Source organism: Falco peregrinus, chromosome 12 (genome assembly GCF_023634155.1).
Source record: "Falco peregrinus isolate bFalPer1 chromosome 12, bFalPer1.pri, whole genome shotgun sequence".
NCBI classification, from domain to species: Eukaryota; Metazoa; Chordata; class Aves; order Falconiformes; family Falconidae; genus Falco; species Falco peregrinus.
The window spans coordinates 1,425,404-1,447,276 of NC_073732.1; the positions used below are offsets into that span (position 1 = coordinate 1,425,404).

A 21,873-nucleotide genomic window follows, 5' to 3' on the forward strand; every position below is an offset into this window, starting at 1 on the left:
CAGGACGGGCGGGGAGGCAGAGGATGGGCCGGGCTAGGATAAGACAGGACGGGCGGGGAGGCAGAGGATGGGCCGGGCTAGGATAGGACAGGACGGGCTGGGAGGCAGAGGATGGGCCGGGCTAGGATAAGACAGGACGGGCGGGGAGGCAGAGGATGGGCCGTGCTAGGATAAGACAGGACGGGCGGGGAGGCAGAGGATGGGCCGGGCTAGGATAGGACAGGACGGGCTGGGAGGCAGAGGATGGGCCGGGCTAGGATAAGACAGGACGGGCGGGGAGGCAGAGGATGGGCCGGGCTAGGATAGGACAGGACGGGCTGGGAGGCAGAGGATGGGCCGGGCTAGGATAGGACAGGACGGGCTGGGAGGCAGAGGATGGGCCGGGCTGGGATAGGACAGGACGGGCTGGGAGGCAGAGGATGGGCCGGGCTAGGATAGGACAGGACGGGCTGGGAGGCAGAGGATGGGCCGGGCTGGGATAGGACAGGACGGGCGGGGAGGCAGAGGATGGGCCGGGCTGGGGCCGGGCTGCGGTTAGGACTCAAATATGGCGGAGCGCCATCGCCCCCCTCAGGTGGCGGGAAAGGCGCAACGGTCATGCGCAAACGTTTAAATCCCCCACCCCGCCCTTTCCCGCCCCTTGGGCGGTGGGAGCCAATGGGAGGGCGGTGCTGCGCGCGCGGGCGGGCGGGCGTTGTGCGGCATGGGCGCACTTCCGCCGCGGGCGGCCGGGGCCTATGTACCAATGGTTGCTGGGGGCCCTCGGCGCCCTCCTCGCCGCCGCCCGCCGCCCCGCGCCGCCCCCGGCCCCGCCGCCGCGCAAGAGGCCGCCCCCCAGGTCAGCGAGCCGCCCCGCCGCCTTACGGCCGCCCGAGGGCCTCGCCCCGTCACCAGCCCTCGCGGCCTCCCGGGGTGGGGCCTGCGGGACCCCCGGGGCCCGCTTGCCGGGAGCGGGGCCTGCCCGGCGCCTCAGCATCCCCCCCCGCCTCCCCCGGGGCCTGAGGTGTTCAGGGCGAGGCGTCAGTCGCTCTGTTGCAGCGTGGGCTCGGGTGCAGCGTGCTGCCTCGCCCTGGGGCTCCCGTCGTTCCGGCTGCCCGCCCCTGGGTGGGCTCGGCCCCTCTGCCCGCCCAGAGCCCCGCTCCGTGGCGGGAGGGCAGTGATGGGCTCCGGGGAGAGCCGGGCCGCCCCCCGCCCTTCCCCGCTGCGGCGCGGGGCGGGCTGCCTCCTGGCCCGGCGGGGGGCGGCGGGGCGCGGGCCCCCCTGTGCCCCTGGGCACGGCGGGGCGGGTGTGACGCCGAGCTGGCTGCGGGGGCCGGGAGCTCCCCGTTAAGTCTCGGCAAACCCGCCCCCTCGTTCGCTTTCCATCTGCACAGCGGGGGGCTGGAAAGAAGAAAGGGGGTGGGGATACGGAGTAGGAGACCAGTATGTATGCTTACAGGGTATGGAGGAAAGTCATGGCATGGGCGTGTGATAAGTATGTGGAGTGGAAGAAAGGGGGATGCCGTCCCAGGTGTTAGCAATTGCTGGTGCCCCAGAGCGGCCGGTGACGCGTGGCTAAGCCATCTCCGTGCCTGTCACTTCTGTCTCTGAAGAGAGGGAATGTATGGATTACATGCTGTGTTTCGGGGAGTGTGGTTGGTCCCTCTGGGAGTAGCTTGCTCCAGCAAGCTCTGCTTAGTGTCGCATTCCAGAGTGAATAGGAAAAGTTCCTATCTTCTGGAAAGAGCCACTTGTTGCAGAAGTAGCTGTTCACAGCTGCTGTGCAGAGCGTAATCCCAAGCTGAAGAATGTGCCTTTGTAGATGCTGCAGGCTATTCTGTTGTGGTCTGACAAGGAGACCCAGTTTTGTTAAGAGATCACTGGAAATAATGAGCAAAGCAATCAGGATGAAATTCAGGTGAATCTGTGTCGGGTGGCTTCAGAAGCTGTCCCGTTGAAATAAGTTTTCAAACGGTGCTCACCCAGATGTACTGTAAAATAGCAAAGAGGTTCCCAGGTTCCCTGTGTGAGTCTCTGTAGGGAAACCTAAACCACAGGGTGGTTGTTATTTCTGCCACTTGAGGTTTTCCTATCATAGAAAGATGAAAAATAGTGGGCATGGGTGGTGAAACTGGTGGGGAAAGCAGATGACTGTTAGCTACTCTTGTACTGCACCACTGAAGCGCAGTGTGTGATTTTTTTGGGGGGAGGGTTAACCTGTGAAAACTTGAATTTTTTACAAATATGAATTATAAATCTTAATTAGCAGTTCTCAGCACGGGTGGGGGAGTAGTTTTTTTAGAAGAAGAGGGCCTGACTTGTATAGGCGTTTGCGAAGATACTGAGTTTTCCTTGTATCTTAGTTTTTTCCTGTGGTTGCTAAGGAGGCAAGTAAAATGGTGGGCATGAATAGGTGCTCTCTTCTCTAGAACGCAGAGAACAACACAAATGCATCTTTACGTGGAGAGTGGTCTCTCAAATTGCTTTTATTTTCTGGGCCATTTTTTCAGCATGTCATAATATTACTCAACACCCTGTGCACTTACCTGTTTCTCCTAGGCACTTGGCAAAACCCCAGTTGCAGTGACACAGCTTAACCTTCTCACGGGATTGTGTATTTGTAGCTGAGCATACATTTGGTTTTTTCCTTGCCTTTTGCTCATCCATGTTCCCTGGCCATGCCTCCTTCAGAACACCAATGGTGTCCCAATTTATTTCTGAATTATCAAGAGAGAATTAATCTTTTCTTGAAAGCAAACTAATTCTAAACCTCCAAGTGGCTGGTAAAGTAAAAAAGGACAAAACAACATTCATTCTGCTAAACCTAAAGAAGGAGGCATTGCTGGCCCAAAACAGTTACTGTAACTGCAGTCAGGGATGTAAACTGTGTGTATCTCAGAACATAGCCTGGAGGAGGTTGCGTTGTGCTTTATCCCTGCAGAAGACTGATGCTGGAAAGTCTTCATGGAAGAGCAGCTCAAAATGAGTTAGGTCTTGCTAAAAATTGAGCAGGAGGATACAAATGTTTTGCCTTTTTCAGTTTTACTTCTGGAATACCAAATATGCTGGGTAAGAATGCATTGTTACAGGAATAGATTTGCATTTAACAGATACCCTGCAGTATTTTCTGTCTGACTTTAATAGCATGGTAATAGCAAGTGTTCTTTATGGTTCAGTTAAGGCTGTTGGATACTTTTTGTGCTCCCAAAACAGATGGGAGATAGTCCAGAAGCAATGATACCAGCAGGGTTCAGGGGCGTAACAGTTTAAAATAAATTATTTTGCTTAAGAAAGACCAAAAAATTCTTCAAAGAACCCTTGCCATCTGTCATGGTATTTTTGGAGGGGGGAAAAAAAAATTACGAACAACCTTTGCACTCTTCCGGAAGCAAAAACTTTTGCTAGACTTTTATCATTGTATCGACTGGTAATACTCAGACTTAACACCTTGTAAGAAAGGGTGCAGCTCAGAATTATTTCAAGAACTAGCTCACAAGCACTGATTTAGCAGTAAGTTATTTAAGTGGGTGTATGCGTGAGTTGCTTTCCCACCTTTTATTTCCTGTCCTACTTAGACTTTTCTTTGCAACTCAGCATAGCGACTGACAAACTTGGGTGGCTCAGTAATCTGTGGTATGCTTCTTTCCTTGAGGAAGGCTTTACATATTAATTTAAGCAATTTTTTGGTGATAGGAACAAATGTAAAACATTAGGAAGCATTAACAGAATGAGGAAAAGAGGCCTGATATGTTTAGTGGGATAATTAGCTGTCTGTGAGCGGTCCATTGCCTGGGAGAGGTGGGGGCTGTTGATGTGAGATGCTCAAGATGCTCAGCGGTGGCGGTTGGGTATGTGTGCCTGAGATGATCCTGGGGTGCTTGGAAGGAGAAACCTTTGGGATATGAAAACTAGCTTTGGAAGTTTGGGCCCTGCAAAGGGAAATCAGCCTGTTAAAAGCTTGCCTGTGGTTTCAAACCGCTGTTCTGTGTTCTCTCCTCAGCGTTCAGCTACCTGCGGAACATCGTGACAAGGTTCAACCAAAACGTAGAAAACTAGGTATTGTACATTACAGAAGTATTTAATATGCCTGATTTGTCTTGGGTTTCATGTATGTTAGAAAACTCTGGCCTTTGTACTTCAGCATTGTTACTGAATGTTACCGAAACCATTCTTTCCTTGTGGCCATCTGTGTAGCCAGTGGCTTGAGGGTGCATCCTAGGCCCAGCCCTATGTGTGATGTTATCTGTGTTGACTGTGGCAGAGCACAATACTTTTACTGCCAGCAGGAGATACCCCTGTGTGAGTTAAGTATGCAGTGAGCACGTGCATGTTGGCAGAAAGAGTATTTTAAATCAAAGCTGTGTGCTCCCTCCCATCTGTATTTGCAGTGTACCTCTGTCAGTTCAAAATATTTGCATGTCTTATGAGAAATCACTTAGAATCTGGGATGTGAAGGAAGGTAACTTTAAACTGAGGACAGGCAGAGAAAAGATGTATTTCTGTGAGCTAGTGGGTTTGGGGGAAAAAAGCTGAATTGAAAACAGAAGAGTCACTTTAGTCTGCATCTGAAAATTTTGGCATGCCTTTTTAAATCATGTTGTTACATGGCCTGTCTTTGTTTTTTAGATTATGGCACCTCTGAGCCTAAAGAGAACATTGAAGAAGTTTCTGCTGCGGTGAAGTTGCCGGCTGAGGTGACAAGTGAATGCCAGAAGGCTTCAGTCAGCAATGCAGCTCCAATCACAGAGTCTGCCGAAGAGGTTAGTAAGGATTATCTGTGCAGGATGAAAGAGGAAGCGGCTCTCCCTACTGCATCTTCAAGTTTGGCCTGCTCTGAGCCTGTGCAGCAATAGGTGGTTCTTCCCCATTTGCAGCCAGCAGCTCTTGTGTGCTGGGTTTGCCTTCCTTAGGTTTCCGTACCGTGCTCTAGCACTTGCCACTGAGGAAGGAGCTAAATGTTAGTTGTCTTCCAGTTACTTTAAAATTCTTCAAGTTTATAGTTTTAGTGTGTTTGTAAACTGTTACTCTCTTTCTCAAGCTCATAGTTAACGAGTCAAAATACGGCACAAGAAAAACTGCATACTTCCTTTAGATAAACTTCTTTCTGCTAGGTTTGTTATCCACCAGTCCAGGAGAGGATTCCTGTAGGACTTTGGCTCTGTAAAAATGAGTCATGAACTGCTTGACTCCCTAGTTTGGTTCAAAGGTGTAGTGTTATTTTTCTTATTGCCCCATAGGATAAGAGGAATATTTATTCGTTCCTGAGAGAGTAGTTAACTCTAATTTATACAAAATATATTTTTCAAGGGCTAAACTATCATGCTCTGGAATGTTTAGGAGCTGACTGAAAACTCAGAGATAAGCTTGTATTGTTTTAGTCACTGCATGTATGAGAGCGTACTTTTCAGAGATCCTGCAAAAAGATTTGCATTCTGCTGCAATCTGAACCAGCAAGTCATGGTCCCCAGGTCATAATAGAGCTGACTAATTTTCAGGAAGTTTATGTTTTCTTGGGTTCACATTCAGGTTGTGTTCATGTTGGTACTTTTTCTTTTTTTATTGAAGACTCAGCCTGCTTCTTCTGACCCTTCATCTGAAAGACGAGCAGGTTCTGCGCTAGAAACAGAAATGCTGGAAATTGGTAAGGCTGACATCAATTGTTAACTTGTTTCTTTCATACCTTGTGTACTGTGCAACTCTACCCCTAGGCTTATGTACAGATTATGGAAGGCACAATATCTAGGTAGCATTAGGAATACTTGAGTGTGAACTCTCTTTCTTCCCTGCATCCTGGCATTGCTTCTGGATTGGGGCCAGGCTCTGTACAAGAGCTGCCTTGGTTGCAGTCCTTCAGTTCTGATACTTCTGGCAAGCTAAGAGCAGACATAAATTGTTTTAAATGCTAATTTTAGGTAGTAGATCCTGGTAAGCCTTTTTTATTTCAGGTTTAGGCTGGCAACTTTCAGTAGTTGCCAATATGAAGATCTTGAAAATATTCTTAAGTAACATAACACAAGTAATATTATAATGTAAAAGAAAAAATGAAAAAAAATTAGCTTTGGTGAAGCTCTTTACTGTAAACTCATAAACCTCTTCACTTTCCTTTTATAGTTACTGATGGCTTACGCTCTTCTCTCATAGATAAAATGCCTTGTGGAACCAATGCCTGCTTGAATAAGGAAACACTATCCCTTTCTTACAAGACGATTCCACATTTGAGGTAAAAATCCTTCCATTTTCTTTGACAACTTCTCTGAACGGTTTTCTGTCTTTCACTTTCATTCTTGAACTTCCCATGTTGCCTGTATTTGTGTCCACATAGCAATATTTTTCCAAGGTATTCAGGAACTCCTCCAGACTGCTATACTAAGGGAGGTCTTCAGCTGTTTTTGTTGGGGTTTTTTCCCTTCCAACCCACTTTAAACTTTTTCTCTAAATCCAGATATTTCATAGACACAGGAGATCAGATAAAAATTAAAGGTCTGTGGTAGAAGAAAGCGTTGAACTAGAGAAGAGGCTGAGACCAGGATCATTTGTTGAAAGGTCCTAAATAGTTAATTTCATAGAAAAAAAAAATTAGTTATTTTGGAAAAAAACCAAAGAACTATCCTTTCCGTTGCATTTGTTTTGAGTTATTGTTCAGGGGATGCTGAGGCACTGTTTGTACCCTTACCTCGGAGTCAGAAATAGCTGGAAGGAGAGAATGGGTCATGACATAATTTGATGTTACGATTTACCTTCCAGTCTCGGAATTGGATTAGTAGTCCTGTGCGTACCACAGCTTGGAGGTACTGTGGTGACAAAGTTACAAAGCCCAGTTGGAGGCCAGTCACTAGTGGTGTACCCCAGGGATCAGTACTGGGCCTAACACTGTTCAAGATCTGTATTAATGACCTGGACGGTGGGACAGGGTGCACCCTCAGCCAATTGACAGGTTATACAAAGCTGGGAGGAGTGGCTGATGCACCCAATGGGCATGCTGCCATCCAGAGGGACCTGGACAGGCTGGAGAGAACTGGGTAAACAGTTCCTGAAGTTCAACAAGCAGAAGTGCAAAGCCCTGCATGCGGGGAGGAACAACTGCATGCAGCAGTACGTGCTGGGGGCTGACCAGCTGGGAAGCAGCTCTGCAGAGGAGGAGGTCCTGACGGACAATAGGCTGACGTGAAGCAGCGATACATCCTCCTGGCAAAGACCAGCAGCATCCTGGGCTGCGTTAGGAATAGTGTTGCTAGCTGGTTGAGGAAGGTCATCCTTCCTTTCTATTCAGGCCACCTTTGGAGTGCTGTGTCCAATGCTGGGCTCCCTCGCACAAGGAAGCTGTGGACATACTAGAGCAAAGAGCCACGAAGATGATTAAGGAGGTGAAGCATCTTTCATGCAAGGAGAGGCTGAGAGAACTGGGACTGTTCAGCCTGGAGAAGAGAAGTCTCAGAGGGATCTCATTGATGCGTATAAACATCTGAAGGGAGGAAATGAAGATGAGGGAGCCAGGCTCTTCTCAGTGGTGCCCACTGACAGGACAAGAGGCAGTGGGAGCAAACTGAAAACCAGAGAATTTCATCTGAACATCAGGAAACACTTTTTTACTCTGAGGGTGGTCAAATACTGGCACAGGTCGCCTAGAAAGGCTGGAGAGTCTCTGTCCTCAGAGATGTTTGAAAACCTGACTGGATGACACAGTCTTGGGCAGCCTGCTGTGGATGATCCTGCTTGAGCAGGGATTTGGACCAGATGATCTCCAGAGGTCTGTGCCAGAATCACAGAGTGGTTGGGGTTGGGAGGGACCTCTGGAGATCAGCTAGTCCCGCCCTCTGCTAAAGCAGGTTCCTCTAGAGCAGGTTGCACAGGGTCGTGTCCAGGCAGGTGTTGAGTGTCTCCAGAGGAGACCCCACAGCCTCTCTGGGCAGCCCGTGCCCGTGCTCTGTCACCCTCACAGTAAAGAAGTTCTTCCTCGTATTCAGATGGCAGTTCCTGTGTTGCAGTTTGTGCCCGTTGCGTCTTGTCCTGTCCCTGGGCACCACTGAACAGAGCCTGGCCCCGTCCTCCTGATGCTCGCCCTTAAGGTACTTGTAGTCATTGATAAGATCCCCTCTTGGTGTTCTCTTCTCCAGGCTAGAGGCCCAGCTCTCTCAGCCTTTCCTCATCAGGGAGATGCTCCAGTCCCCTGGTCATCTTCATAGCCCTCCGCTGGCCCCTCTCCTGTAGCTCCCTGTCCCTCTTGAGTTGGGGAGCCCAGAACTGGACACAGCGCTCCAGATGCGGCCTCACCAGGGCAGAGCAGAGCGGCAGGTTCACCTCCCTTGTATTATTCTCTGAGGAAAGCCACAGCTACGCTTTGGTGCCAGGGCACTGGCTTTTAGGAGAGCTGGGCTGGATGGTATGAATAACACACTGGCCTCGTTCTTTAGTCTTTGTATTACTCAGGGATTGGCCTGCCACTGACATAACATGCCTCTGGGTGCAGTTGTGATGTGCAGACCAGATGCTGGTGTATGTTGAAGGCAGTTCTGATAGTCACTTCTACTTCTTTGTACCTTCCCATTAGCCAGTTGAAGACAACAGGTCTTCATCTGAAAGTCGTAAGTGCTTTGCGTCTTTCTCCATCATCATCATCATCAGTGTACATGCTTTATGAAATAGCTGGTGGTAGAGCTTGAATCAAGAGGTGCGTATTTGAATGTTGTCTTGACGCTGTTTCTTTTGCCGTTGATGTTTTCAGCCCAAGCAGGAATGGCAAGCACCACGTCAAACCCGCTCCAGGTGACATCTTAACGCTGAGGCCACCCATTAGGGAGCGTGCTGTGCCAGAATCCACAACTTCAGAAGGCAGCAAAATGGGGAGGCTTTTCTGTACTGCTGAAGAGGTATGCTGGGTGAGAAAGGTGTCATTTGAAATGGAACAATTTAGCAGTTGTAACAAAACTGTACGTAAATGCTGAAGTGGCAGTTCGTAACAGCACAGTGAGTGCAGCTTGAAGTTAAAGGAACGCTTCAGGAATATCGGCATATAGCATCTTATTTGTCTTTACATTCACTAAGTCTTGGAACAGAGCAGTGCTTTGTTGCCGAAAGATTGAATTTTAAACCATTTTCATGGAAAAGGTACTGGCGGAGGACCGTCCAGCCAGTTGCACTTGTAAGTGAGGCTGTACTGCCTTGTTGCTGTGGATCTGTGCAGAGTTGTTTCACTCTTGTCCTGAACCTAGCTCAGCTGTGATCTTTACACAGCAACTGTAAAAGGATTAAAGCAGGGGGAAAAACGCTCAGCTGGTGATAATCCTTCCTTACAGGACTATTGGAGAGGCCTTCCCCTGTCCTTTTCCTTCCCATATCGGAAGCAGCTCTTGGAAAATCCCTGATAAAGCTAGCTTACACGAGAGGGGAACTCACACCGAAGTACTGGAGAAGCAGGCCACGGCAAGCTGTGGAGTATGATTAAGATACCCTGGGGACTCATAGCTCCCAATCATTATGTTTATTGACAGGAATGCATATTAGCCTGAATGATTATGCAAGAGGTGCAGACCACAGCTAAAGAGAAGAGGCCCCCATTTGAGGAAACAGTTGCAGAAGGAATTTTGAGGTTTATAGTATGACACATGTTCTTAGAGCAGGGCTAACACTAAATGAAGGTGTGCGAATTCCTGCTAAAGCAAACTTGAGTTATGTGCCAGTATTTTGGGAACAGCCTGTGCAGTCCGCACTATGTCCAGATTACAAACATTTGCTTCGTATGCAGTGGTTCTAATCTGCTTGTTTTTTTCCCTTCATTCTGCTAGGGTGTTCAGCGAGGAGAAAAGGAGAAATACAAACAGCTCTTGCAACTAGTAAAGGAAAAATATCCTAGAAGGCACTCTACCCCACAGCCCACAAGCAACCGCAAGTAATTATATGAAAAATAGCCATTAACTTTTTGGTAGTAACTTTTTGGCTGTTGTAGGTGGAAGTGGAGGGGAATTAACCTTTCCTACTCTCAGGGTTCTGGATAATGTGCCAAGGCAGGTGTTAGGGCAAACTAATTTTTAAAAGACTGACACCCCACCTTCAGCTCTCTGCAATGAAGCATGAATATTATCTGAATGCATATTCTCAAGGTGACGACTCCTTTGTTGATACGGATGTGTTTCTCTTTCTGATACTCCTTTCCCGTCTGTGTTAAGAAAGGTAGTATCCGATTGTAGTGCTGGCAGTGTAACTTCTAGTATAAAAATCCGCAGGACTGGTTATCTTGTAGCACCATTAAAAATAATTTATCTTCCTCTTGTTTACAATTGATGAGTTTTCCCTTGGTCAGGAGTCCTGTTTTATCTGAGAATGTGAAATACAAATAAGGGAAAGACAGGGTATGCCAGAATTTTCTCTGTTCCTTTCTACCTCCCCCAGTCCTTCTCACACAAGTTACAGGATGTTTTCTTTTTGCAGTACACCAAGTTGACTAAATCCCACTTGTGTGTAGAATTCCAGTTCCTAAAGCAACCTGTAAAGGAGAACTTTTGTGTGATTCTGATTCATATATTACCAGTGATGAGTGTATTTGATGTAACTGTGTCAAGAGATTGCATGAAGTTAACGACACAAGTAAAAAACTCAAATATAATAGAAGCCATTATTTTAGTGGAGTAATTACACTTCAGAGCTGTGCAGAAGGGGCCTAATTCTTGTAAAACAGTGACGCCAAGATGGTGCTGAAGTTCCAGCATGCCTTTCTACACAGTAAGACTGTGTGAAATGCCATGCTTTCTGGCAGTTTCCTTTAAATGCTGTGAAACCTGGGTTGTTTCACAATCTTTGCTTAGTGGTTTACAGCTAGAAAACATGTAGACACACAACTTCCGAACAGGATATCGTGTTTAAACATTCTGGTGTATGAAAATGATATGGAAAAGAGTATCTCGTGTATTTTTAGATGCACTGGCAATAGCATTTTAGGGTGGGTCAAGACTCTGCTTTCGGCACCTAATCTCCCAGTCATTGATTATTGTGGTTTGGCTCATATCTGAGCAGACCTGGAGCATGTGAAACAGATCCCTTTCAGATGAAGCTAAACCTGAAAGTGTTCCTGTGGAATGTGTCTAATGCACTCCAAGTGCGAATGAGCGTGTAGTCCCTGAGGTCAGAGTAGAGTAGGTCTGAAGTAAAACGTCCCAGCAGTTTGCATGTTGTGGACATTGCATTCTCAGTATCAGCGTAATCTTTAATAAATAAACTGAAGAGAATTGGCCAAGGGCGGTTCTAACGAATGCTGTCTTGTCCCATAAGATAAAGTGGTCTCCTCAGATACTTGTAGGATGTGCAAAGAATACTTTTTCTGTCTAAAGAAATAACAAGACACACACTGATTTGCTGGTGAAAAGGTAAAGGAAGAAAATTTCATGATTAATTAGTCTCTTGAAATTCTGGAGACAGAAAATTTGAATCCTGTATCTTCAGTATGCCAGAGTTGAAAGTAGCCAAGCTTCTGAGTGTAAACTGCCTCTTCGTGGAAATGTCCTCTGCATTTTGTCGGGAAGCCAGTGCAGGAGACTGGATGTTCCTATTAAGGGATTAAACAGCCTCATTTTACCTTAATATTTCTATTGCTTTTACTATGGCTTCAAACTCTAATGTAGACAGTTGTGTATGAATAAACATTAGTCTTTCTAGTGAATGAGTATGTACTGAGAAAAAATACCATACGTATAAAAATTGTGATTCTTCTCTCTTGCTTTTTTTGTTGCACCAAAGTGTTCAAGCCTACTCCAAGGAACCAGTGACGACCGAGAGTTACCTGGAAGAACAAAAATGTGGAAATATCTATCCATGTGTGACACTAATGACTGGTGAGTATCCCCATGATTCATACCTGTTCCACTTTGTAGATAGACTTCAGATCAAAATAGGGCAGTTCCTTATGTCTCAAAGGTGTAGGTTATGCTAAAAAGGTTATGCTAAAAAGATTTGTCAGTGCCAGTGTCTCATTAATCTGTGTGTATAAGGAAATCTGAATCAGCCAGTGTGTTTATGCTATTATAGCTGATGTCAGCTCTTGGAATGAAATGTCTCTGGAAGGAAAGGGGGAAGTAAAAAAGAGGGGGAACACCAGCACCTCCAAACCATAGTTAGTTATTGGCGAAAATGGATTGGTAAGGTTTTTGTTGAAGTGGAAAAGTTTGTTTAAAATCGTACTTGAGAGACATGACTGTACCAGTGGTGTTTGTAGCTGCAGGCATTAACTGTGCTCTGCAGGAGAACGTTGTAGTATCTGGCTATAGATAGATGGGGAGGGCAACACATTACTGCACACTCGTAGGTACTTAACTCAGAGTGGTGGTTATGTGTTACTCCTTTAATCCCTTTTTAATGTTATACATAACTATTTCTGTGGTAGTGGAGCTTCGAAACCAAGTAAGCTAATTGCACAGTACCTCTGTTTATATCAAGTTAGCTTCTTTGGTAGCTCATCTTCAGTGAGTTGAAGATACGTAACTACTGAAGGTGACCTTAGCTGTCTTCTGCAGAGTGTGGGATAGTTACTGGTTTGCTGACAACCTATTTTCTTTCATACCAGCAGTGTATTATAATGCCATCTGTTCATCTGTATACATTTAGTATTGTCCCAGTATTTTTCCATGTTCATTACTTCAATAATTTTTCATCAATACTTCTTTTTACGTATCTGTGACTTTATTATGCAATCATACAGGTTTTGAAATTATTTCTGAGCAGGTGCTGGAATTTGGGGAAAGCTTGTTTTGTCATAGAGAATGAGAAACTATTCTTCTGAGCCTGGAGGAGCATCTGGGTTTGCAAAAATCATTTGTTTAGTCAAGTGTGCAATCTAGGTTGGAGTTAACACCTCATAAATGCCCTGCTTCAGCTCTCATACACTCACACATGGTATTCAAAGTTCAAGCTGTTTGTCAGAGATCAAACTTCCTAACCATACAGTTGTCATTAAAAGGTTTTTTGTATTATCACCCAGAAACAGAGCGCTATGTACATCTGATGCTAACTGAAAGTCAACTTCTTGTTTTCATATTACTGCTTTTTCTGTGCAGGTATCAAACAGGGAGTTGTTTGCAGCCCGCAGTGGTCTCAGGGAAGCGATATGATCAGGTAGAGTTTCTTTTAATCACGGTTCTTGTTTCGTTTGGCTCGTGCATGTCTCTTTCAGCTTCCACTAGTGTCCAGAAGAAGACAAATCATATTTATTGTCTCAGTGCTGTGGAAGAGTAGCAGCTAGCCTGTGGCTCTGGAATTGCTTACAAGCCACTTGCATCTCAAGTACAGCTCCCGTGCTTGAGCCATGCTGTGTGACAAACAGGGTTGTGCTGGTGTGGTGGTTTCAGAAAGCTAGTGAGGATGAGAGTGGTGGCCATACTAAGTTGTCCTTGGATTTGCAGAATCCATTTTTTGCTTGCGAGTGTCTTTCTGCCAAACTGTTAATGAGATGACATTTAATTTCTTTCACTTTGAAACGAGGATCCTAAGCATAAGGATTAGAGAGCTTGTAAAGCCTGGTGGGACCAAGGCAGTTTTTTTGACTTACAGAGTGCCTTGGGTTTGAAGGTGAGACCAAAAAGGAAGCATGCAGTCAGGTTGTCTGCCTGTTGGAGAGGCCAGTGGACTCTTTTGTGGTGGCTGGCTGAGTTGTCAGGACTACTGAGTTCAGATGCCTTTGTGGTGTTGAGGGAAATGGGCTTTTGGTTGCAATAAGTACAGCTACAGGGAGAGATTTTGTACGGTAGTCTGATGCATGCCTCCTTCTGCAGTGTCTTGCCCTTAAATGAGAGAGGAGAAAGCGTGGATGGGAACGGAGAGAGATTCAGTTGTGGCAGTCCTGTCTTTTAGCTAATTCTGTCCCTATTCTTCTCCCCGCTTTAAACACGATCGCTATATTTAGCTGTGCAGCAGTGTTCCTGTGCTTAAATTGTCACTGGTTCCCCTACGCTCGAGGGGAGAGAGGGAAATAAAATAACTAACGGAGTATGATGGGTTCAAGTAGAGGGAACATTTTCTTGCCTTTTTCTTCAGATTTAGCTGCTAACTGAAAGTCATTTGGTGAGGCCTGGGAATATCTACTCTTAGCATGCTGGACTGAAAGTGTTTAAAGCACAATAAGTGTAAAATACCATGAGAGTCTGTTGTAGATCTCCCTCCGGAAAAAGGGGATCTTTGGTGACAATGCAAATTCTTGGTTTTGAAGAAGGGACATATATATGGACAACTTTAATGTCTGTGTATTTGTTTGCTCTTCAGAGTCTGCGTGGTTTTAATGATAATCCTCTCCAAACGGGGGTAGTCACTTTCTTGACTAGCCTATAGAAGGCAAGTAAACGTCCTGTAGCTGTCCCATTTTTAATTCAATGTGCTGGTCTTAGTTTCTGTAAGCTAACTATATTTGGTTGCAAGTATAGTTGCAGATGTTCATGTTATACCTTGCAGTGTAACACCTAGCATGCAGTGTTTGTCACCAGTAGATCCCAAAGCACTTGATAGAGGAAGTGCTGGTTGCTTCCTTGTTTTCCAAATAAAGAAACTGGTAAAAAGAAAAGAAAAGGAGTCTTGCACATGGAGATGGAAGAAAGTTTGCAAAGCTCCCGGTTCTTCATTCTGTTCCTGGTCTTGCTGGTGTGCAAGAATGGTGCTGAAAGCTGAGACGGTGTTGTCAGATGTTTGTCTGTGCAACTGAGGCTCTAGGCAGAATCAGCCTTGAAAAAGCATTTCTTATCTGGGAGGTGAAATCTTGAGAACTGCATGGGACAGTATGGATATACAGCTCACTTCTCTCTCCCCCTCTCTTCTCGCAGGTACTACACAGCAGCAGAAAACTTTCATGAGCAAGGAAGACCCGTGAAACAAGCGGTTGTAGTGGTAAAGTTGTTTTATTAATTATTTCACTTTTAAGGAAAATATAGCTATTTTAGTTCAGAAATTTTTGCACTCTTTGCTTACATACTTTAAGTGATGTATTTGTCCCAGTTGTTTTTCCCAGGGAAAGTGGGAGTAGAATTTGATGACTATGTTATCAAAAAGCATTTCCCGCTGCCCTTAGTTTTGTTTCTGGACTGTTATGAGCACACTACACTATACTATTTTTATTCTTCCCTGTTAATGTGTTTGGTATAGGTTCAAAATGTTTAGTGCACGGACTTAGCTGACCTGCTAAGCTGGACTTGCAGTATCTTTAGTCTTGTTTTGTGAGATAGGGAGTACATTTCTTTGACTTTCTTCTCTGTTCAGGATTGAGATAAAAAGTAAAATTTTAATCATGGAAATCAGAAATACTAGTCTCAGTCTCAACTCGATACCTACATGTGGAGGCTTTGTGGGCATTCTTAATGCTAGTCCAAGCCAAACTAATTCTCTGCCTGTCTTGCCTCTGTTTAGTTTTGAGTGCAGCCCTGCATGGGTGCGCAGTTGGAATGCAGTCATCAATAAAAAGTAACTTTGGAGTTTTGCTGGTTGGACGTGTGTACAAAAACGTGATGTTCTGCACTATCTCTTAGCAAACAAATTGTGCTTTCTTGCTATCTTAATGTCCTTCTGTCTAACAGAAACAGTATGGAACTGAAATCTCGAAAGAGGCATTATTCCAGTTGCATTTGTCACCTGTTCCATCTGGAAGGTCATCTGCCCTTGGTGTGGAAGAGAAGAAACTCCCAAGCTCAGAAAAACCAGTAGAACACTTCTCAGCACTCACAGAGGTACCATAACTGACAGTCTATTAGAAAAAACAGAAGGCTGTGAAACAGCTGCAAGGAACTCCTTGCAGGCGGTTGTTAAGGCTTTTTGAAATCTTAAGAACTTGCATTTAACCTGTTACTGAGTGTCTGCAGCTGTGACTTCACAGTGCAAGGGTCAGCCATAAAGCTGGGGTTTTTTAGGATTTAATATGCTCCACATACTCCTTCAGCTGTGCTGACCTAAGGGTTTTTGTGGGGCTTCTGCTACCAGGACAAAAGTTATTCCAGGTTTAACAACAGTCTCCCAGAGCAGTGCTAACCTGATTCATACGTTTGTATTGGATCTGCCTCTTAATCTGTCCTACCGTGGTGACAGAACCTGAAAAATAAGCTTTTGCTAATCTGCAGGATTTTTTTTTTTTTTTTTTGTCCTATGCATTGCTTGTGGGGGACCTGAGCATCTTGTATATATCCTCAGGGTCTCGCCTTCAGGTATGCGCACTGGGTGTGGTTGCACTGCATGTAACAGTGGTCACAGGAGTTAACTTAGCTATGCTGTTCAGCAGCGAGTGGGAGTTCAGGTTCCCCTACATATAAAAATTTTGGCTGCTTTTATTCGTCGGCATTGTGATTGTGCTGATATAATTGCCTTTTTTATGCCCATTGTGGACTGACTTGGAAAAGGCTAGCAAATCCAGAGTTTATAAAGTCTGCGGAGTGATGCTCAGTGCAAGGAAAACCATGTGTGTTTTTTATTTTGCTAGCCCAGATTCAACCAAGAAGGAGATGCTGTTGCAGATCAGAGTATTTTATACTACCAGACCTAGTGATTTATTTGCATTCCTTAAGCAGACTTAGATGGAAATGTCCATATTACAATCAGTTGCACGCACAACCTGGACTCCCGATTGCCTGACTCCAGTGTAGCTGCCTCATTTCCCCCTTCTACTGTTACTTCAGTTCCCTTTGAAGTCCCCCACCTTCAAATTCTTTCAGGCTCCTGACTCACCTGCCTTGGTATGGAGAATGCCTACTGAGGTTGGCTTAAACCTCAGTATTAAGAGTGCTGCGGTGTCACGCACGAAGGGTGTTTGCTGTATTTCTGTCCATTTTTCAGCTGCTTTAGTGTGTTTTGCTAGTCCAGATGTTTGATACCAGCATCCTTTGTGAAAACAAATTGAAGCAAACCTGGGCTCTAAAGTTCCAAGTTAGGATGCTGAAACAAACAAAAAAGTGCTATTGCTAACTTAGCAAAAAAACTGGCAAAGCCAGTTGCTCTGTCACCTGAGCTTAATTTACAGGCCTTGTGTCAACTGAAAGGTCAGTGTGCTCAATTCTCTGTTTCCTAAGTCCTTCCCTGTTTAATTGTTCGTTTCAGGCTATGGAGAGAGAAGTCATGGCTGCATTTGGCAAAGGTCTGCCAGATGAGATCATGAGCAGTGCCTTCAAACTCAAGGTCACCCGTGACGACATCCACACACTAAAGAACCTTCACTGGCTAAATGATGAGGTAAAACTAGCTGCAGCACTAATTCAGCATTTATTTAAAAATACTCCTTCGCTGTGTACAGAAGTCTTTTCAAAATTGTTTCATGACCTTCACTGCAGAGCCTACAAATACCTGTACAGTTCTTATTTTAGGTACTTAAGGGTCTAGTCTGGAAATAAGGGTCAGGAAATTCCTTTACTACTTGTATTATGCAGTTTCCAGGAGTGTGTCTAGGTTATTGGAGTGGGTGGCGGGTGTATTTATCGAACTGCAGAAGTAACCAGGTACAAAATGCTTGGAACAAAAGCTGACAGCTGAGGCTGGAGCTCACTCAGCTGCGTACTTCAGGGTGGCCAGCAAGGACATGTTGCTGTATTTTTAATTCGGTAAGCTAGTGTATTATTTTACATCTCAACTGTACTTTATATGGTACAGGTCATTAATTTCTACATGACTCTTCTGATGGAAAGAAATAAGAAGGAAGGATATCCAGCAGTCCATGCTTTTAGTACTTTCTTTTATCCCAAACTAATTTCTGGGGGCTACAAAGCAGTAAGAAGATGGACCAGAGCTGTGGATCTCTTCAAGCAGGACCTCATCTTAGTGCCCATTCATCTGAGAGTGCACTGGGCCCTAGTGGTGAGTGACACTGGCTTTTTATTTAGAACTGGATGGGGAGAAAAAACTAGCAGGAAAAGTCATTTAGATCTTGCTATGTGTGCAGAGGTTGTGCTTTGCTTAACAGTTGCCTTTTAATAACAGGTCATAGATGTCAGAAAGAAGACCATCAGATATTTTGACTCAATGACACAAAAAGGGGACACGATTTGTGAACGTTTATTGTAAGTAGCTGTTCAGTCAATGCTTTTATGTTGTGAAATGTGAAAAGGTTTTTGGACTTTGTCCCTGTAAATACGACTGCAAGTTTTTGCATTTCTTGTAGATACGAAACACACGTGCTGACTTTGTTAGTAATCAATGAAACTGGGCTACTGATGGGAGGGAAGAATTTCAGGGAAGTGTTTCAAAATACCAACCTGACTGTAAAAGGATTACAGTCTTCCAAGAGCTTTTTAACTCCTCCTTTAAGAACTTTTAGATTGCAGCTCAGTAATGTTGGGGTCCTAGGGTATATACACTCCTGTTTGTGATGAGCTACACATACTTTTACTCTTTACTGCTTAGCTCTTTTATCCTTTTCTTGTATTGAGACCTTCCCCCACACACACACTTGTAATGTTCATCCTTTCTGTTGCAGTGAACTGTGTAACATGCTCCTTCTCAGTTTTTCGGTACTTCTGTTCATTGTTTTAAACAAACCCACCATATTTCCCTCCAGCTTACCCCAGCAGGCTGCCCTCGTGTCCTCACTGGGTGTTAGTTGCACTTCTGACATTCTCAATCAAGACAGATGTCTTGTGGCAAGCTTTTCCAGATGTATCAGCTGGCATGGCATACATCTCAAATACAACGGCTGTGGTTTATCACATTGTGCAAGCCAGTGTCCGTAGATGTCTTTGCCAGCGATGCAGAAGTAGCAAACCCCCTTAAACCAACAGTTTTGTAGAGCAAGAGCAGGAGAGCAGCTCCACAGAGACAAACCAAGTGTTCTTTTAGTCCAGTGCTCCCCTGAACAGTTAACAGCAGATGCTTGGGAAAGGGTATAAGAACAGGTTTGCATAGAATAAAATGTCCTCAAGAGAATTCTTTCAGCAGCTGGTGGCCTGAGACCTTCCTCAGCCAGAGATATTAGCCCAGAAGCTTTTGGTTTGTTCTTCTGGAGGTGCACCTGGTATGTGGGATTAAGGCACACAGTGGAATTATGGCATTATGGTTCCTCGCTTGATTTTTCTGTTCCTCCTCAGATAACGTGTGATTTGGGGGTTTTTGACCTCTGCTAGGCAATGAGCTTACACTTTTGTGGAAGCCTCTGTTGGTATTGCTGGTCTCATTCCTACACCATTAGCTCACACCCTCACACTGTGTTTGTAAAATTGAGTTTTGGATTTTTCCTCCAAATGCCTTAAATAGCTGCTGTGAGGATCCTCTTGACATTTTACTGTCCTGCCCTTCATCATCTTGTGATCCTTCAGCAGCTTTTTCTTTTGTTGGCCTAAATTATGAAGAGTGATTTTATTATTGTTGTTTTGAACAGCCAATACCTGCAAGAAGAAAGCCGGGAAAAAAGAAATCTGGAGCTGACGTTTTCAGAGTGGACTCTTTACAGCATGGGATCACATGTAAGTGAGCACCACGTGGATTTGAAATGTGAACTATAACTCATCACAAAGATCTTAACAGTTTCTAATAAGTCCAAGGCTTTAGAGCATGGCTGTGAGCATCTTGTGTTCTTACGGTACCACATCAGGCTGCAAGTTGGACCAGCAAACTGTGCTGGGATGAAATCTCTAAGCAGTGCCTCTCCTTGCTGGCTGAATACTTTTTTCATTTTTCTTTTTTTTAATTAGTCTGCCACATGAAGGTGAATCTGGCTTTGCCCCCATTTCACAAGTCAAGTCTAAAAAATCTGTTTAGCTCTTGCCAGAGAATGTGGGCTTCTTGTTTGGAGCACAGATCCTGGCATGTGACAAAGCAAAGGGTTGAGCTGATGTTTCTCAACGAGTTAATAGTAGAAAGCAGTATCTAAAGACTCGATTTGAGAAACGTGACGCTGTGTAAAACTCAAGACACTTTGCAGGGAGGAAGGCTGCTATCCCTTATCAGCCTGCCAAGGATTTGGCTTGTAACATCGAAGTAAAGGAAGCAGAGGGGAGGGGTGATGTGCAGTTAGTTGGGTCTGTTCCTTGTGCTCGGGAGCAGCAAGTGTAGATTCTACAGGTAGGTCCATGAGTGTCTGGTTTGGGTAGTGCGCTATGTCAAATTGCTTTTCTTTCTTAACATTTTCCATCTTCTTTGCATTCATTAGGAAATCCCTCAGCAATTGAATGGAAGCGACTGTGGGGTTTTTATGTGCCAATATGCAGATTGTATTTCCAGAGACAAGCCGATCACCTTTACACAGGTGAGTGAAGGTTATAAACAGTTCCAGGCTTCTGCAGATAGAAGAGCCAGGGGAGTTACAGCAGCTCTTAACTGTGTCTGAGGCAGGGGCTGAGGTTTTGTACCTTTCTCTGTTTTTGGTGTGTAGATTCTGGGGCTGGAACTTGAAAGTGGCCCGAGCAGGGCAGAACTATGTGCTCCATCCTTATGTCTGGTGTCTCCTTCCTAGTTGAATCAGTGAGATTCCTTTTGGGCAGGAATTTGCAGCCAGTGGGCTTGTGATACCTGGCCTTGGTATCTTTTGGAAAAACAGGTTTCACCCTTTGACCGGTTAAGACACCAGTTATTTTCCAACCCGGTGGTCTCTTACTAAAGTGCTTGTAAGCTGTTGTGTGGTGGAGTACATCTGGCTTTGTTGGGTTGTCGTGCCACCCTCTTAGGAGCTGCACGGGTGAAACACGTTTTGTATCCAAGTGGCGAGTGTTTGACAGTTCTTAGAAGAAACTTCACATTAAAGAATTAACTGTTTATGCATATTTTCTGTCTCTTTCTACTGTGGCTTTGTATTTAATGGGTTTTTCTTTCTTTTTCAGGATAACATGCCTTACTTCCGCAAGAAGATGGTGTGGGAAATAATCCATCAGCAGCTTATATGAAACATGCACTATTGAGTGTAACACTGTGATCACCTTAGGGTGACTAAACTCTTATTTTAGTTACTTTTCTAGTATCTTATTTGAAAAGTCAACAGGCACACAAATTTTCCTCTTTAGGCTATGAAGTAGCGGTTTGGGGTTTTTTTTTGGGTTTTTTTTTTTTTCCCCCCCCAATTCTGGAGACAGTAACTCTCTTTGAAATCAGCTAGTGCGCCTTGAGTGCAGGCCAGAAGGATTGCTGTGACCTCACCAAGGGAACGGTCAAGAACAGATGCTGTGAACCTCGGATACAGAGATGGATGCTCGTACCTCGGAGCACACGTGGCCACATTATGGACAAATGGGACTCTCATCTGTGGCGGTGGTAACAATTGTGTTACCCAAACGTATCTTCCCAAGGACAATGTGCTGAGCTACTGTTTCCTCAAAGAGAGTTTTCTTCTGTTTCTAGAATATCTATGATCTACTTGATTCCTAAAACTGGATTTGTGATGACCACAGAAAGCAAACATTTACAGTCTTTTGATTTGTAACAAATCCATAGTGAAACCCCTGTAGTTGGGGTCGGTTTGTGTTTTCATTATTGTTTTTGTTTTTTTCTGTCTCCAGGGAGTTATCTAATGTGAAGAGAGAAGTATTTATTTCTTTTTATTAAAATAAATATGTAACTTATATAAAGAGCCTTACTTGAATGAAACTCTGGTAATTAAATATAGTGATGTTTTTTAATTGAAAAAAACCTTGATGTGTCAGTGTGGTTTTTACTTTTCACTTACAATCTGTGAGGAAGAAGACTCTAGTCAGGATGAATAGCGGGCATAAAAGCCTCTGCTATCACCACCAAATCCTGAAGGGGCAGTTGGGATGTGGTACAGCAGCGAGACGAGCAAGCACAGTCCCGGTAATACCGAAGCGGATTTCTTTTTGGGGTAACTCACTAGACTTCTCGGTAAGGCAAACAAAGCCTGTGTGTGCTGCTTGGTGAGCAGGGGCTGCGCAGTGCTCGGGTCTGTTTGAGGGTAACGCGGGTGTCTCCGCAGTGTTCTGCTGTGGAAGTGGAATAAACACGCTGGGCTATGGC

At 44.9% G+C, this 21,873-nt stretch overlaps 1 protein-coding gene across 1 annotated transcript; it reads left to right on the plus strand.

The window, feature by feature from the left end:
* The first annotated feature begins 308 nt into the window (after nt 1-308).
* On the plus strand, nt 309-21,531 carry SENP2 (SUMO specific peptidase 2). Its single transcript, XM_055816933.1, has 17 exons — nt 309-838; nt 3,980-4,035; nt 4,606-4,739; nt 5,545-5,620; nt 6,121-6,199; nt 8,702-8,846; nt 9,762-9,865; nt 11,707-11,801; nt 13,020-13,077; nt 14,772-14,835; nt 15,519-15,668; nt 17,026-17,157; nt 17,572-17,775; nt 17,899-17,978; nt 19,292-19,376; nt 20,063-20,158; nt 20,730-21,531. Exons 1-17 carry the CDS (start codon nt 738-740, stop codon nt 20,790-20,792), a joined length of 1,722 nt encoding a protein of 573 aa, XP_055672908.1. The 5' UTR covers nt 309-737; the 3' UTR covers nt 20,793-21,531.
* The last annotated feature ends 342 nt before the right edge of the window (nt 21,532-21,873 follow it).

Bases quoted from the DNA above. Each gene is read 5' to 3' on its own strand.
- SENP2 (XM_055816933.1), top strand. From the start codon at position 738: ATGTACCAATGGTTGCTGGGGGCCCTCGGCGCCCTCCTCGCCGCCGCC. The intron at 4,740-5,544 runs GTTAGTAAGGAT...TTTTTATTGAAG, and splicing joins TCACAGAGTCTGCCGAAGAG to ACTCAGCCTGCTTCTTCTGA. The intron at 14,836-15,518 runs GTAAAGTTGTTT...TCTGTCTAACAG, and splicing joins TGAAACAAGCGGTTGTAGTG to AAACAGTATGGAACTGAAAT.